We start from the raw sequence: 18,994 nt of genomic DNA on the forward strand, positions 1-18,994 counted from the left end.
ATTTGGGGAACCTTCCTTTTTTCTTGGTTGCCCTCTGTTAGCAGGCAAAGAGGGCAAGTATGAGTGCAGTATTAAAATTCCATACAAGGATTTGCGCACTGCGCCTTTTCTGTCTAGGCCCAGAAGTATGCAAGTACTGTTCCATTTCTCAGTCATTTGTTCCCAAAGCTGTCAAGTTGATTCCTCCGCTCACAACACCTTCCTGGAAACTCATCTTAAATGACTGACCCAATCCAGTGTGGGGGAATCTGCTTCCCCAGACATCCCTCTACTACCAAAGAAAAAGCTTAAGGCCAAGAATAGATGTGCAGTCTATTTCCGATTTGGGCAGACCTGCTAAGCTTACAGAGCCTGTAGTATGTTTGGTTACCTCTGTTGCCTCCTGCAAAGACCCTGAAAGGCGCAAGTATGCCTGCTGAGGCTTTAGACTGTAGATACTTCCAATGAACCATGAATCATTTCTGTGGGCCCTCAGCATCTCTCAAATATTTAATTGGGAAGGAGATCACAGGTCCTTTTAATAGAGGTGTATAGCAGGGTTGTGAAACTCTGCATTTCATCCAGGTGAATGTTGCATTGAGGGGGGAAAAACTAATTGGGCATGGAGCCTCCCCTTCAGCTAGGGAAAAGGGGTGGATTGACTTTTCTCATAGGGCTTGTTTGTTAAAGTGTTCATGACTCAGAAACCTGTATCTTTGGGTCTCCATAGCTGCAGGCTACATTTCCAAAATCAACTATTGCATTTTCTGAGGAAAACCAAGATTGATTCGGACCCCTCTCTAGATGACTCCTCTTAATTACACTCTAGAAAAATCTCCAGTTGAGTATTCCCTTTCTACAAATTCCCCTATTGAGGAAGCTTACTGTGTAGAAACTATCCAAAATATGATTAAACATTTAGAATGGCAGTCTACACAAATGAGACTGGTACTACAGCCTCTTGGGAATGGGCACTACTGCCCTTTCCCTAGTTCATCCTGTACTTGAGGCTTTCCAGGAAGTCTCCAGTCCACTACGTCCGCTTCTGACAACCATAATCTCCAAAAAGACCAGATAGGTTTAGGTGTCTGACCTGAAATACTGTCTGACCCTTCTGCAGCATCTTTATTCAGACAAATTCTCCAAGCTCCTGCCAAGTGCAAATACTGTACCTACATACAAAGATATGGCTTATGGATAGGTGGGGAAAGAAGGTATACTACAACTCTATCCTAGCTTTTAGGGCAACTAACAGACTCAAATGACTAACAGTTTGATTTCTGTACTTCAGTCCTTGATTTCTGTACTTCAGTCCTTGAATGAGTTTATGTGGACTCCAAACTGCAGAATCAATGCAACAAATGCTGAATCTTTCTCAGGCCACTCAAGTAGCAAGACAATGCGTTAAGTGCAGTTATGATGCTGTGGATTCCTCTTTTAGGGAAGTAGCTACAGGGTCTGTTTGCAGATGTGCATGGCTATGCAGCCAGCCTCTTCCTGAGCATTTCTAGTAAACTCTCTCAATTTTTCCCCATGGACAGTTTTGTTTGGTTCCCAGGCTCAGTCTATTCAAAACTCCCAGACCAAGGTAAGACGGAAAAGACTGCGGGCAGATTATCCTTCAGTTCCTAGATACCATAGGAACTACCCATCTAAGTCTACATCCTTCCTCTGAGGGGACCCTAAGACAACTCTGACTCTGAAACTAAGGTACTGTGACAGACCTCCCAGGGAAGTGTAAATCTAGGACTACCTTTGCAGTACTCCTTCCTTACCCACAGTCCCCTTACCTTCCTTCCCTCAATATCGCTGTACATTTGAGGGTCCTGTAGGACTCTGTTACCACAGACAAATGGGTTCTATGCATCAAAGATGGGGGTTTGCCATGTCCTGGGAAGACATCCCCCCCCCCCGAAAGGTATGCCACATCTCCTGACAACTAGCTTTGTCTACACTCTCCCTCTCCTGTTCAAGGCAACCTAAATTGGGGCACCATCAAACAAGTCCTAAGACTATATGGGGAAAGGCCTCTACTCCAGAATCTTTCCGGTGCCGAGGAAAGGATAATGGAAGCCCATCGTAGACCTTCCTCTTCTAAACACAATTGGAAATCAACTTTCAGAACTTGCCTTTAATTCTCCCTCTGGCCTTCCTAGATATCCCTAGAACTGAAGGATGCCCACCTACAAATTTTTTTTTTTCTTTGGAGAAATTCCTCAGGTTTTTCTCTAGCTCATCATACTTTCAATTTAATGCTCTGTCTTGGTCTTTGAACACACTTGGTGCTGTGGAATGTCTGGCACCAGTGGTGGCATTCTGCAGCACTCAGGGAATCCATATCTTTTTTTTTTTTTTTTTTACCTGGATGACCTGTTGCTCAAAGTTCTCTCTCCGGGTCATCCTTCTCCACCCAGACTTCTCTCCAACTTAGGACAAATCTGGGATTCGCAGTCTACTACAAAAAAAATCCCACATGGTTCCTACACAGGACCTAGTTTTCCTGGGTTGCAGATCGGACACCAAAAAATGAATGCCTTCCTCCCTCAGGAGAAGGTTACGAGTTTGTCCACATTCTTCCTAGATCTCGCCTCTAACTCTTTGCATTGCAAGTGAGGTCTTACGAACTTTGGGTTTCATGACGGCTACCATTACAGTGCTTCCTCTAGCCAGACTTCACATGAGGAAAATTCAATGGTATCTAAAAATCTATGTGGTCCCAGCATTCCCATTCCTTGGAGACTCTTATCTTTTTCCCCTAAAGCGCTACTTTGGTGGAAGGAACAAGTAATCTCAAACAGACTTCCTTCACACCCCCTTCTGCAAGAAATTCACACTATGCCTCAGACTAAGCATGGTTAACATTAATGCGATCACACCAGGTACTGGGCAAATTACAACCACCATTACTGAAGGGATACACCTGTATTAAGAAAATGAGGGCTCTTCTGCAAGCACTGCAGATCACCTCCCACTTATGGAAACCCAGACCACTCCTAGTGTATGGCCAACACCATAGCCATGTGGAACATAAACAGGGATGCACCAGATCTTGCCAATTGTGCAGGTTAATATAGGAGGTATGGAACTTGCCCATCCAAATGGGCATAATCCCCACAGCCACATTCCCTCACAGGACAAGGCATACTTAAGCTGCTCCTTGGAGGGACCTCACAAATGGATCCTGTACAGAATGGTCTTCTGGCAATCGGTCATCAGTGGGGGACACCACAGATAGAACTTTTGCAATCACCAGCCATTAGATCTCCCAGTTGTGCACCAGGGAACCTTGTCTCTTGGCCTGGAGGATGGATTCCTTTTCCTACCATTGGACAGGGAGGTTCCTCTGTGCCTTCCCTCTACTACCTCATTTTCCATAAAGCCTTCTAAAGATGTACAGGAAGCACCAAAGGTCCTTTTACTGCCCATCTTCTGGCCAAGATATTAGTTTCCCCTGACAAAGGGAGAGTACATGAAAATCTCTACAACTGGACCTTATCACTCTAACAAAAGGATTGCTTCTCCACCCTCAGTCTGCCTGTGTGTATAAGATTCTAATCCCTCAAAAGCACCTGTTCTCTGAAGAGGTTCAAGTCCTACAGGAGGCCAGGAGAGACTCTACGAGAAAATGTCACACAGCTAAATAGAGATGCTTAATGCTGGAAGTCAGGACCCACTTATCCGTTACCTGCTGTCCTCCAGTACTAAATTCAGGCTTAGCTTACTCTAGCAAAACTCACCTGTCTGCCATCAATGCCTGTCTGTCTTTCCACTCCATGCCTATAGCCAGAGCAGCGGTCAAGCTTTTCCTGAGGTGAATCCTGCATCTTAACCCGCCAAGGAAACAAATCTGTCCTCACTGGGATCTCAGTTTTGTACTGGAAAAGCGTACATTACCTCCCTATGAACAAGCCTCTTCTGCCACTTTAAACTGCACTTTGTGGGGGGGGGGGTCTGTTCTATTGTCTCTTGCCTCTGCTTAGAGTTTTGTGTTTAAACTATATCATGGCAATTTCTTTTCCATAAGGACAGGTTGATTCAATTTACCCAAATTGAAGGGGTATTTCAGAGCTACACAGTTGGGCTTCTTTACATAGCACAAACAGAAACCTATAATTCAAAGTAGAAGGGTATGATGAAACTAGGGAGAAGCTGAATAAACAAGGAGGGACTGGGATTTTGAATGTAAATAGTTAAGGAGAATAACCATACAAAATGTAAATTAGCAGAAAGCATCCTAAGAGCTAAGACAACGCACGAGTCGACGGGAGATTCTGCTGATGGGGTGACTGCAAGTAGGGATGTAGACAATAGGGGGCTGGAATTGGAGAAAACTGGCAAAATAACCATGGTATTGGGCACAAACCTATGAGGGGGAAAGGTAATAAAATGGTAAGAAGCTTTGTATGGCAGACTAGAGATTGCCTTACCTGCCAAGGATTGGTATCTGAATATAGGCAAAGAGAAGAAATGGGAGGGTCATAAGTGAGACCAGCACTGGTAGAGTTTTTAGTAGAATCTAGAGCAGAAGCTGCTCTTAAAGGAATAATTGCAGCATACAAAATATTGCATTATAACTAAGAATCGATCAGAAGGTTAGGTTTGGGAAGAGACTGGATAAGCAATTCACAAAAGTAACAATGGAAGAGACTGGATAAGCAATTCACAAAAGTAACAATGGGGGATATATGCATGTCTCCCAAATATGCAACAAAGTCTAGATGATGGGATCTTTGAAGTGTTTACATAGGTATTTTTATACCTAAAAACACGAGAAAAAAATTCCTCTGGTAGACTGCAAATGTTGGAGGTATGATGAAAGAGGTAATTGGGGGAACCTATTTTGTGTGAGTGTAAGAGTTGGTAGATTTTAGACTCCCTGCAGACTGTTCGATCATACTGGGTAAGCAAATTTTAAGTAAGGAGATGACCTATGATTCAGAATTGAAATTAAGACATAGTAAGGCCTTGCCGAGTCTAATTATGGTGGCTGCCAAGTTACTAGAAAATGTAAGTCTGTCTAAAACAAGTGTACTAGAAGTAGTGAATATAATAGATTCATAGGTTAGTACTAGGCTAACTGCCCTTGCGAGCCATTTTAAGCCTAGCCAATTATCCCTTCTGAGACTCATGCACTTTGTGTTTGTAAGGCAAACACCTTCACCATTAGGCCACCCTCCCAACCCCAATAATCAGCTCTTGCAATTCTTGAACCTAGGACCCTGCACACAATAGCCATAGCAATTTACCACCAAGCCATCTCAGATGAAACTGGAATTGGGATATTTATACAAGGGTAGGAGCAAATTACATAGAAAAATGGGAATTGTGGGAACAGTACATGCAGAGGAGGAACAGTTTTTAAAAGGCAGCATTTGAATGAGCTGTGCGACACTGGATTATAACTGATGTAAGTAAACCATATTGACATAATTTTAGCTGCATTAATTTATAAGACTGCTTATGTCATATGTGATTAGATTTCTTTTTTATAGCAAGACTGGGTGATTATCAAGGCTAATCAATCATGCCTAAGGTAGTGAATGAGCTGTCCCTCAATCAGGCTATTCACCTTCTCACCCCCCCCCCCATAAAATAAGGGGTAAATTTTTTTACATTCTTTGAGCATTCGCAGACAACTGAGGTTTTATATGAACAAAATTAAATCCTTCAGAAAGACCAGCCAGCTGTTTACATTTGAGCCCAAAGTCTGACCAGTCAGTCTCCAAACTATTGCAACTTTGACCTTCAAAGGCCATCTCCTCCTGCTGATGTCCTTCAAGGATGCATCTGCAGTCATAACATATGGGTTGTCCTGCCTCAGGCAGCCCTTCGGTTGGCCGGATTCCAAAGTCTGGGTCTGGCCTCTGCTGATGTCGCACTTTCCCCGACGTCAGAGCTTCTGGGGTATAAAGGCATCAGCCAACGCCATTTTCCTCAGTCTTTCTTGCCGCGCGGTGCCCGAAGCAGAAGCTGTTCGCAAGTGCCGGTCGGCCAGATCCAGAGATTTCAGCTACCGAAGCTTTAGTACCCCGTTGGGGACTCTTTCTTGCCTCAGCCGATGTCAAAGTAAATAATTGTTTAACTTGTGGGAAGCAAATACCTCATAAGGATTTCCATTCTTGCTGCCTTCCTTGCTTAGGCCCAGACCAGGACGTATCAGCTTGTTTAGCCTGTGCCTCCTTCAACCGACCGACTCTTAGACGTCGGTCGGAGTTTGCAGAAGAATTTTTTGGAACTGATTTTGCATATAAAATGCCGTCTGAGACTCCGACTTTGCATATGGCCAAAAAACGCAAGGAAAAGGACCGACACTCGCGGCCAGCGGTTTCGGCTGAAACCACGGCTAGGCCTACCGCGAGTGTCTCTGTTTCGGCTGAAACAGAGTCCTCTGTTCTTACGACCGAAACCATACCTCCTCAACCGAGGCCGGAGAGGCCCCGGCTGAGTCTGCTACAGATATCCCTACCGAAGCTAGTGCTCAAGAATTGTCCGACACCATTCCTTTGGACATTACTACTCCTGCACGTGGGGCAGCTAGGCCCCAGCTTCTATGTCTATTAAGGCCTTCTCAGGGCTAAAGCTGCCAAACTTTCAAAAGTTTTGCCTGCCAAATCTACTTCTCTGAGGCCTTCCTCAAGTTCACAGATTCTCAGTCTTGCTGAGGACCTTATATCCTTAATTAGGGGTTCCCAACCTCCCCCAGACAGGGCCTCCCAACCTCCACCAGACAAAAGCCCCAGGACTGATTCCTCTGATTACTCCACGGATGGATCTGATCATTCAGACCAACAGGAAGGGGCCTACTCACCTTATGAGGATTCAGATGCCGAAGATTCTATTCCTTCGGCCTCCCCACCTGAAGAATTTTCCTTCGGGGGAAACTTTTCACTCCATGAGGGAGCACTTTCAATGGCAGGGTCAGGATTTTTCTGATTCTAGAAAAAGATTAAGGACATTTTTGCACTTGCCCCAGCATAGGCCCTTAGCCATACCACCTGTTCTAACTGTAATTGATGATGTGTACAATGATGTCAGTTCTGCCCCTGATTCTCTTCCCCCGGCCCCTGCCAAACCTGACGGATAGTACAGGGTCCCGGACTCTCACTTCCACCTCTATAAAGCCCATGCTGCAGACCCAGAAACTATTTCTCAGGGCCCAAAAGGGGTTGCAGCTGCTACTGCCAAAAATCCCCTACCCTCTGAAAGCGAGTCTAGAGCATTAGAGAGATGGGGTAAAAAGGTTTATACTTCTGCTACTCTTTCTGCCAGGGCATTAAACTGTCAATTTCATATGATACAGTACCAAGAATTTTTGTTAGACCAGCTGAATAAGAATCTTTCTTCTCCTGAACCTTTAGACCGTAAATCCCTTCAGGATTTGGTGCACAACTCTCAGCAGGTCAGTAATCATTTCTTAAAATGTGGCTATGATGCACTGGAGGCTTCATTTAGATCAGCTATGACTGGGGCAGTAATTCGTAGGCATGCCTGGCTAAAAGAGCAATCCTTGCCAGACCATGTCAAGGCTAAACTCCTTGATGCTCCAATGGAGAAACAAAATTTATTTGGCTCCCCTGCACAGGAGATTCTAAAAGTGGAAGAAAAAGCAAAATCTGTGCAAACAGTAAAGGAATTTCTGCAGGTCCAACCTCAGAGGTTCAGCAGAAACTGGCCTACAAAGAATTGGTCCTTTCCAGACACCTCCAGAGCACAAAGGGGCAGGAATAGACGCCCTAGAGGCAGAGGTCAATCAAAGGGTGCCTACAGGGGCTGTCAGTGGCAGCCTGCCAACCAGAGGAGTAGTGCCACAGCTGCAACTACAACTACTACCACAGGACAGACACAATGACGACTCTGATTCCGCCTACCAGGGATCAACTGGAAGCTCCTTTGGGCGGAAAGTTGGCTTTATTCTCAAAAAACTGGCATTGCATTACAAAGGACACATGGACATTGCAAACAGACAAAGGATACAGGTTTCACTTCCACACTTTACCAAAAAGAAGCGGAATGCCAAACCTTCCACCAAACCAGAAGGCAGAGGCTTTAAGACAAATCAACAATTTACTTCAGATGAAAGCGATAGAAAGGGTACCATCTATGGAACAAGGCCAAGGATTTTACTCCAGACTATTCCTTGTACCAAGAAAAGAAAACCAATGGAGGCCTATTCTCGACTTGTCCGCACTGAACACATTTCTCATTGTGCCAAAATTCAAAATGCTGACCCTACAGCAACTTCTTCCCATGTTGGGCAAGGAGTCTTGGCTGGTGACTCTATCTCAAGGAGGCATACTTGCACGTCCCTATCCGACCAGATTGCAGAAGACACCTCAGATTTCTTGCAGGATCAGAGCATTATCAATTCTCAGCATTGCCCTTTGGCTTATCTACTGCGCCCAGAGTATTCACGAAATGCCTGGCATCAGTAATTGCACATTGCAGACTTCAGGGAATACAAAACTTCAGGGAATACAAATTTACCCATACCTGGACGACTGCCTAATACAAGCAGACAACAAGACAAAATTGTTAAAGGACTTGGCCTATGTCCATACACCTGCTACAGGCCTTGGGATACACAGTCAACATCCAAAAGTCAAGACTAGTGCCATCCCAAAGGATAACCTTTTTGAGTGCGGATCTGGACACAATCACTCGGATGGCTTTTCTCACAGAAGAAAAACAAAAACAACTTCCAGATTATTTCATGACTTTGACAAGACAAACTCAGCTTACTGCAAGGAAAGTCCTGCAGGCCCTGGGTTACATGGCATCCTGCATAATCTTGATCCCGCATGCCAGGCTGCATATGAGGAAATTACAATGGTACCTAAGGAATGTATGGTCTCAACACAGTCTTAAAAAAACATGATACCAATCATTCCATGCCTTCAAAAGGAATTCCTGTGGTGGGCTCAGGCCTGCCAGTCCAACAGAGGGTTGCTTTTCAACAAACCAAAACAAAGGCAGACCATCACCACGGACGCCTCAGATCTAGGATGGGGAGCACACATGGAGGACAAATGTATCCAAGGCCTATGGCCTCAAGGACAGCTAAGCATGCACATAAACCAAAAGGAGATGCTGGCAGTGAAGCATGCAATAGAGACATTCAAACCATTCCTCCAGCAAGGACATCTGTTGATAAGGACAGACAACACCACGGTCATGTGGTACATAAACAGGGAGGCACACCCTCTATGCTGGATGGCAATGAACCTGTGGAACCTATGCCTGAATCTCAATATCCAGCTACAGGCCAAATTTGTACCAGGAAAAGAGAATTCACTAGCAGACAGCTTAAGCAGAACTACCACGGATGCTCACGAATGGATGCTGCATCCAGACATCTTCAAACTCATAACAAAGAAATGGGGAATGCCAGAGATCTGTTCGCCTCCCCACTCAACCACCAAATGAAGAAATTCTGCTCAGGGACATACCACCCACAAGCCAGACAACACTGGTATCCGCTACTGAGAAGCATGTCTCAGGCGAACTCATGGCGCCTACCCCTATGGCCTCTTCTTCTAACGCAGAACAATTTCAAGACCCTGCATCCAAACTTGAAAACATTGCAACTAACAGCCTGGAAATTTCTTTAAAACCAAACCGTTTTATCTCCGAGGGTCAAGGACATTATCCTGGAGGCTCGCAGACCTTCCACAAGGAAAACATACTCAGCAAAATGGAAGAGATTCCTCATTTGGAGCACAGCAAAGGGAACAGATGTCACAGTGGCAAACATAGCACACATCCTAGAATACTTAGCAGAACTGTTCCACAATGGACTGTCTTATTCTTCCATTAAGATCCATGCTTCAGCAATTTTGGCAGAATACAATATGGATCCCCCTATCTTCTCGCACCCTCTTCTCAGACAATTTTTGAGAGGGATCAAAAATGTTAAACCTCCAAGGAGACCCCCTCTACCTGCATGGGATCTCAATTTTGTGCTGGAAAAATTGACACTACCTCCTTTTGAACCAGCAGCATCAGCAGACATACAGTTTTTATCTTGGAAAACTGCTTTCCTACTGGCAATCACTTCAGCAAGAAGAGTATCCGAGTTACAGGCATTAATGGCAGTGCAGCCTTTTCTTATTTTCCACCAGGATAGTGTCACTGAGAACCAATCCTACTTTCATGCCAAAGGTGGTATCCAGGGTATCCTTGAACCAAGCCATTCATTTGCCTACGTTCTTCCCTAACCCACAGAACAAAGGAGAAACTTTTGCACACCTTGGATATACACAGACAACTACGCTACTATCTGGACAGAACTAAAACCAACAGAAAAACTGACCAACTTTTTGTAGCATATGCAACGGGGGTGCAAGGAAGAGCAATTTCCAAACAGACAATTTCAAAATGGATAGGAAATTGCATTCGCTTTTGCTACTCCTTTCATGGAAAGACAGCTCCTGAAAATATCAGGCCTCATTCCACAAGGGCCACAGCCACCACTACAGCTTTTCTACGAGGGGTGGCTACCAAGGACATTTTAGAAACTGCTACTTGGAGCTCCGTGCATACATTTGCCAAGCATTATAATCTACCTTTTTACTCCAGATCCCGAGCAGGGTTTGCAACTGCAGTTCTGCAGGGGATCCCAACTACGCCATCCTTCTTAGTACCTCCTCCCCCAGTTTGGCTATGGTATTCTACCCATATGTTATGACTGCAGATGCATCCTTGAAGGACATAGTACAGTTATCTACCTACCATAAATGTAGATGTCCGATAGGTATGCATCTGCAGTCAGGATTACCCACCCTCCTTCCTAGGGTGCTTACCCCTCTTTCACCTAGCTGGGGGAATCTATTATGGTGTATTTGTTTGTATATATATTTTGCTACTGTTTGGAACTTTTCAGCATTTATCCAAATTTAGCCTTCCTAGAGGGCACCTGGCATCTGGGGCAAGAAACACTGAGGAAAATGGCGTCTGCTGATGCCTTTATACCCCAGAAGCTCTGACGTCTGGGAAAGTGCGACATCAGCCGAGGCCAGACCCAGACTTTGGAATCCGGCCGACCGAAGGGCTGCCTGAGGCAGGACAACCCATATGTTATGACTGCAGATGCATACCTATCGGACATCTACATTTTATGGTAGGTACAAAACTGTACTTTCTCACTATGGCAAGTCCTTGCCCTCTTGCCCAAAAGTTCATTCCACTAGGGCAGTGGCTTCTTCAGAGACGTTTAACAAAAGGAGTGGATGCCTGGTCTGTCTTGGAAGCTGTTGCTTGGTCTTCTGTGCACACGTTCATCAAACGCTACAAAATCAGTGCCTTCTCCAGGTTTAGGGCTGTTTTTGTGCAGTCTGTCCCTTCTGGACTGCTAAACAACTCCTCTACTCATTAGCCAAACACCTTTCTCCTACCTCCATCAGGTCTGAATCAAGCATATGTCAGGAATACTGCAGCAGTGGTTTCAATCTGGACGCATTACAGTTGTAAGAACTTGCCATAATGGTAAATGTTCTACTGATCCATCTTCAACCCCTTTCCCATTTTGCACATGGGGTCAGAGTCACTTTGCAGTGATAATCATCTGGAGCCAAGGCTTAGACTGCCGGATGGCTATCCCTGCTATGATAGTTCGTACCACTTGTGCGCGCACTCGCCTGCAGCCAATTTAGAATGCCTAGTCCACCTACTGCATGTCTGAGGTGTAGGAGGAAACCAGAGCACCTGGAATGCATATAAAATGTCTGGACACCCTTGAATAAGTTTTATTCGACTTGCACTGGAATTTTGGGATTATTTGGATCTACCTTCACTTCAATTGTGACTACACATTTTATCCTGCTTCGCTTTTTCCCATGTTTATGACTTGTTTTACATACTGTTTTTCGTTGGGACAAAGCGTTTACCAGATTCCTTGGCAGTCTCCTGTTTTGTTAAATTATTGTGCTAAATTTAAATATTAGACAAAGATAACCTAAGTAAACACAAAATGCATTTTTAAATGATTTTATTTAAGGAAAAACTGTCCAAACCTACATGGCCCTGTGAGAAAAAGTAATTGCCCCCTCCCCTTTGAAGTAACTGTGCTTGGTCACATGTTTGGGGAAAATGACTTGGCCACACCCAGGCCTGATTACTGCCAGACCTGTTGAGTAAAGAAATCACTTAAATGGAACCTGTCAACGTGAAGAAGGCCAAAAGATCCCAAAAGATCCCAAAAAAGAAGACATCATGCCGCGATCTAAAATTCCGTAACAGATGAGAAACAAAGTAATTGACTTCTATCAGTCTGGAAAAGGTTACAAAGCCATTTCTAAAGCTTTGGGACTCCAGCGAACCATGGTGAGAGCCATTCTCCACAAATAGAGAAAACCTGGAACATTGGTGCCACTTCCCAGGAGTGGCCAGCCTACAAAAATTACCTCGTGTGCAGTGACGACTCGTCCAAGAGGTCACAAAAGAACCCAGAACAGCATCTAAAGAACTGCAGGCCTCACTTGCATCAATTAAGATCAGTGTTCATGACTCGGCCATAAGAAAGAGACTGGGCAAAATTGGCATGCATGGCAGAGTTCAAAGACCACCACTGCTGACCCAAAAGAACATAAAGGCTAGTCTCACTTTTGCCAAAAAAAAAAATCTTGATCCCCAAGACTTCTGGGAAAGTATTCTGTGGAAAGTGTTCTGTGGACTGACTAAACTAAAGTTGAACTTTCTGGAAGGTGTGCGTCCCATTACATCTAGTGTAAAAGTAACGCAGCATTTCAGAAAAAAGAACATCATGACAACAGTCAAACATGGTGGTGGTAGTGTGGTGGTCTGGGACTGCTTTTGCTGCTTATGGACCCGGGCGACTTGCTGTGACTGATGGAACCATGAATTCTGCTCTGTACCAAAAAATCCTGAATGAGAGTGTCCGGCCGTCGGTTTGTGAACTCAAGCTGATGCGCACTTGGGTTCTTCAGCAGGACAATGTTCCATAGCACACAAAGTCCACCTCTGAATGGCTTGAAAAAACTTAAGGTTTTGGAGTGGCCTAGTCAAACGTCCGGGCTTTAATTCAATTGAGATGCTGTGACATGACCTTTAAAAAGGTGGTTCTTTATGCTTGGAAACCCTCCAATATGGTTGAATTAAAACCATTCTCCAAAGAGTGGGCCAAAATTCCTAAACGGTGATGTGAAAGACTCTCTATTGCCAGTTATTGCAAACGCTTGATTGCAGTTGCTGCTGCTGCTAAGGGTGGCACAACCAGTTATTGGGTTTAGGGGCAATTTATTTTTTCAGAGCCATGTAGGTTTGGGTATTTATTTCCTTGAATATAATCCTCACTTAACTGCATTTTGTGTTTACTTGGGTTATCTTTGTCTAATATTTAAATTTGTTTGATATGAAACATTTGTGTGTGACAAACGTGCAAAAAAAAAATCGGAAAGGAAACAAATACTTTTTTCATTGCACTGTAGCATAAACACTGGTAGTAAAACTAGTTTCATGCTGCATTTTATTTTATTTCCCAAACATGTAAAGTGCAAAACAAACCCATTTTACTGCCGTTCTGTAACATTCCAGGATTTCTCATCACAAGTGATAAATAACGGTCAAGAATTAATGCACATTCTAGTAGTAGGCCTGCACACATTACAACTGGCATATCTCAACTTTCCACTTCGGTTATTCCAGATTATTTTAGGAAGCAAAACTGGATATCCATCACTGACTTTCTCTTCAGTTAGTTCTTTTTGCATTCCAAGTTTAAAGCATGGAGGCACAAAACTTGATCCATATTTTCTTAAATCTCTCCCTGAATTTGGTGGCAGACAACCAATGTCTGAACAGTTCATAGTCTAATATTGATGAAAGATTCATAGTCTAATGTTGATGATGAAAGATTCTGATGTGTGTAACTTTTTTTTTATTTATTTATTTTTTTTTATATATTTAAGCTTGCAAATGTATTGGTTAAAGCTACAGTACCTGAACCTGTGAGATGTAAAATGAGTTTTGATAACTTTTCACTGTTATGTCAGGCTGCATGAAATAACTTTACCATTTTATAATCTTGTATCAAACAACAAATGTATCTTTGATATATAGATTATAGAAAGTCACAGGGTTGGTAATAGAATTTTTAAGTTTGGTTAAAGTGCCTTCAGCATATACTTCACTTTAGGCTGCACTGTTCACTTTCTTGGTATAACTATTGCACGACACCAGAATTTGGTAGTATGCTTGATGAGTCTTGTTCCAGGGAGCTGTTGCTGTAGAAGTGGCACCACAATCAGGAAAGCTTCACAGATCCCACCACTAAAATGATTATAACCAGTCTTCCAAAAAGGCTCATGTTTACAGTAGTGATTTCATACAGTTTTTATCCCAGAAGTGGTTATATATGACCAGCAGGCTTCACAGGACAGTGCTGCATATCAACCTTGCAGTTCAGTATTGAGAGATCAAAGGTGTAATCTACTGTTACAGAGCTCACAAGCTCCTTTTCTGCCTTCCACGTAAGCTGTCATCCCTTTGAGTGAGTAAAAGGGAATCTTCCCCCATCCAGGGAACCAGAATGAAGATGGTAACCCAAACTTTTAATTTGTATTACCTTGTTTTTCATAGATGTTTCAAGAATCGTCATGTTCTCGTCTAAGGGCATCTTACTGAGAGACTTAATTTTCTGTAGGAAGTGCTTTTGGTGAATGTTCAGGGAGATGTCTTGAGATTTGTTCATACTAGGCTTAGATAGTCTGAGCCCAAAGTGGTACTTCTGTGTTCAGAGCCTTCAAAGACCATCTTGACATAATCTGGTTTTCTCTGGGTTCCCTAGAGAATGTAAATGTTTTCCATGAAGATCAAAGCCCAGACTGGCACTCTGCTTATACAAAACCTTCCCATGTACTACCTTGGGTACATCACTGACCCAGGCATTGGTGATCCTTGGAGGAAAATGTTCCTTGTGGAGTGATCTTTGAAAGGCAAATGGGATACACAGGAAACACGTGATAGCCAGAGTTCCTCCATGATCACCATCATAGTGATGGTTCTCCAGAAAAATGCCACATGTAGAAAGTGCAGTGATGCTTGAAAACACTGCAGAGGGAGCATTCCCTCTCTGGAAAAGGTAATACTGCTCCTCCCCATGCATTCTAGAGCGCACTTGCTAGGCTTCCCAGTTGGGAGCCATTGTGGGGATTACCTTACCACACACCCATAAATGTTATGATATGCTGCATGGAGAGCAGATTTCAAACACTTACAATATTTGAAGCCAGTGGGTCCCCAGATAAAGAAAATCTCTTGTTTTAACCTTTACTGGCTATAGTCCTGGCTTTAATGGCCTAACAGATGCAGATACATGGAACACTAATCTTGACCATAGAAGATGCTGCAGTTTAGTGGCATGTAGATAAGCAGGGTTACATATTTGTATCCCCTATGCAGTCTAGTAGCGTAAGCCTGGTAGTTGGATTTTACTGTCTTGGATGGGTCTTAGGCTGGCATGCAGCGTCACAAACCTCAGCTGCACATCAGTTTTCCTCAGCTGAATATTGACCATCAATCACGAGTGGTATCTTAACAGGGCCACCTTCCCAAAAACAGAATGGAAAGGGGGGAGATCTAGTTTTGTCCATTATCAGCCATCACCTCACGAAGTTTTATGAGACTTCTGTGCAAATTAGCCCGGTCAGTGAAGTGGTCTCTTATGTATACCCACCTCCATTCTGCTGTTAACAAAATTGTAGTTTTGACCCCCATGTCACTGGTTCTCCATGCTGGTGCAGCTGTAATAGATCTTGCACAAAAGTGTGGTTCTTTGCATTCAGATGAACATGGTCTTTGGCAGCATGGGTGATCTAAACTTGTTCATATTGGGCACCTCATTTTCTGAGGATGTCCTTAAATTGTAGAAGGCCAAAGAACCTTAAGTATCCATGGAAAATGAAGCACTTTTTCCATATAAGGCAACAAAATGCAGAAACCCAACTTTACAGGGCTACCATTATATTATTTTGCCTGTTGTATCCCTGCAGCAGGGCTGTCCTTGGTCAAGATCTGCAAGTGGATATTTCAACTTTGTCCCCCCCCCCCCCCAGCCAGTCATTTGCTGGGGAAAACTAAGGTGGTACTGTGGCCACCTGAGGAATTCTGTTCTTCATACTTGGGACTTCCACTTCATGCTGGAATTGGATTGTGGAACCGTTTAACCAGCTGTGTGCACTGTTAAATTACCCGTTCTAGGGGACTAGTGGTGATCCTTGCCTTTTGTTAGAACTGCCAAATTGTAGGGGGATGAGTATTGCATCTTGGCCAGTAAGACTTTATTTGAGCTTGGAACTTTGATCCTGTGTCACATGGGATTAGAGAAGAAATGTATTCTACAGCCCAGTAATGCAGCCGTATGTTTTGTAATTGGAGCAGTTTTTCATAGTATACCTTTGTGCACCCTTACCAGTTTCGCAGATACTTGTCTATAGCATTACATGAAAACTTTAGTGGATGTAACTTTGAGTGTAGGTCGCATCTGTAGTATGGGAAGATTTAGAGGTATATCACTGTAGATATTACACTGACAGGGTTCTATTCTCTCACTTATACTGACAGGGAAAAACCTTGTAGACTAGTTTAGTGTCTCAGCTAACAATCCTGTATTGTTTGCTATACAATTGTAGGGGAAGTAGTAAGCTGCAGGTTTTTGCTAGAAATCTGAATTTTTTTTTTTCTCTCCTTTTTAGCCAGTGGTGACCAGCCAGCTCGGGACCGTGAATAATGTGATTACAGTGAAGAAAACTGACTTTGAAGTTTTCGATGCTCTGATGGTAGATTCACAGAAGTGCTCTGACTTGTCAGGTATGAGTTCCTGGATTCGGCACATGTGGCCTGCTGTGTATACCTTTTACTCCAGTTGCGTACTGTGCAGTCAGTTTTGAAATTTTAGTTGCTAGCTTTTGACCTTTTGGTAGAAAAATGTAGTCTGCAATTTTCACCTAGCTTTTTCAATCCATTTGCTGAGCTGAAGGGGTACAATAAGATGCTAGCTGTAGCAGCGATCATATTTGGGTTTTTGCCCACCCAGTGAAGCTGTTGGTTGGCCAATTCTTCATAGTTGTCTTTTGGTTCTGTGACAGCAGTGCAGTTCAGTAGTAATCACTCGCTACAGTACTGAGCAGTAAACCTCTCACTTATGTACATGACAGCACCCCTTGAATATGACAGGCTGCATCACCCACACCCTTGCTTATTTGTACCTACTTAGATCTGTGTACCCAATAATAAGGGGGAATGCTCTTGAGGAAATGTATTTTTTTGCACCCTAAATCAGGCTCCATTTGTGATTACACGTCGGTCTCCTAGATGTCCCTCATTTCTGCCTAGCACCCATTTTTATGGCAGTATTGATCCTTCTCTGATGCTGGCATTGACCTACTGTGATACAAGGCTTTCATAGCTTTTAAATGTTCCTGCTTCACTTTGCAGTGAGAGACTTCAGGGAGAAAATATGAAGATGGTTGGAATTGTAAGGTGACTAGCTTTACTGCTGTGGTGACATCACTACAGTTTATTTCACACCACTTTCTTTGGGAGTGGGGGCTGGTGCACTATAGCTGCAAATCATGAGCCAAAGCAGTGAAAGGTAATGGCCAGAAGCAACTTAACAAGGTGCCAAGAATACCATAAGCTAACTTAACTCTGAGCGCTGTTTTTTGTTTATTTTAATAAATAGGTACAAAAGTGTGCAAACTACTAAGAAATCCCTTCTTTTTTCAGTAAGGTAAAATAGCATTTTTCTGGCAGAGTGAGTCTTGCTATGGTATTGTAGCTGTGAGTGTCCAGTGCGGGATGTGAATGTCCTACATTCTGGTAAAGCCCATTTGGTTCTGAGTGTAGACTGACATGTATTTTTAAGCACATTACCCTTTTCTAGAAGTTACATGTGCTGTATACTCCTGCAACACTATAAGCAAAGTTCCTGTAAACATCAAAATGTGTAGTATAGAAATGGTTCTTGAAGAGACCAAGCACAGATTTCCATAAAAAGTGGTTTGAATCATCATTGCAGGCACTGATTCACTGAGGCAAGGCTAACTTTTCTGGTATGATGGTCACAAGAAGGTAGTATGTCCTTTTGGAGGTCTTAAATGCACAGCGTAAAGCGTAAAGGAAAGCTCATATAAAGATGAGCCATTATCAGAGGACTGCAGGCTGATATTACAGAGCTGAGAATTTATTTCAAAAGTGCTTAGTTCGAGATGACTTGGACTGTACTAGTCATGGAATCTGACATTTTAAAATGTCTAATTTTATGCTGCCTGTTTTGAAAATTATTTAGGATTTTTCAGTAAGTAGCATGGTGAGATCAGTTTTAACAACCTACCCAGGAGGCTTTGAGAGATTGTGCTGTCTTTGGGTTTAAGTGGATAATTTTGCCTTTGTGCCATATTAACATGCTGCCGTATGTATGAAAGAGTAGAATTGTGCAGCGTTGGACACTATTAAGATTAGACAGGGCAAAAGTATTCTGCTTTTATGGTGCCCTGTTTGCTTGCTGTTGCTTCCTCTCCCAGACTTAAGTGAGCTAGGGTCCGTGATCTTAGGGGCATTTATGGAGGTTGTCAGCATCTACATCTGCTGCTGGGAGGCTTTGTTATAACCTACCTGATGCCCTAACTCTGAGGAGGATGAATATCTAGGATGTCTGCCCCCCCCCCCAGCTAGGATTTGTACACCAAAAATACCCTGCTCCCTGCTTCACCACCAGAGGAAGCCTTATTGGTGATAGTGCTACTAAGATGAGGGTTTTAAGTTTATCTGGTGCTCAGAAAAAGATGCAAGGAGCTTTACCTATGCATCTCTAATCATAATGGCTTTGGACAGCTTTTACTACAGATTTGGGATTTATTTCCTAGCCCTTCTCAAAAGGTAGCCTGACTAGTTCTATAGGGTTTTGGATTTCTGTAAATAGCTGGTTCACCAACTGGATTTTTGTGGTGGTTATGTCCCTGGATGCCAGAAAGTAGTCTAATGTTCCTGACAACAAGTTTCC

The 18,994-nt window shown here is 43.4% G+C and overlaps 1 protein-coding gene across 2 annotated transcripts in view; it reads left to right on the plus strand.

Moving 5' to 3' along the window:
* Positions 1-18,994, plus strand: part of PRKAB1 (protein kinase AMP-activated non-catalytic subunit beta 1) — a 526,130-nt gene that overhangs the window by 129,623 nt on the left and 377,513 nt on the right. For both annotated transcript variants that reach the window (XM_044068580.1, XM_044068581.1), the window contains exon 5: positions 16,686-16,800. In XM_044068580.1, the coding sequence (XP_043924515.1) occupies positions 16,686-16,800 (115 nt within the window). The remainder of the gene's footprint in view (positions 1-16,685; positions 16,801-18,994) is intronic.

Source organism: Protopterus annectens, chromosome 4.part0 (assembly GCF_019279795.1).
Source record: "Protopterus annectens isolate FY-2018-M chromosome 4.part0, PAN1.0, whole genome shotgun sequence".
Classification (NCBI taxonomy): Eukaryota; Metazoa; Chordata; order Ceratodontiformes; family Protopteridae; genus Protopterus; species Protopterus annectens.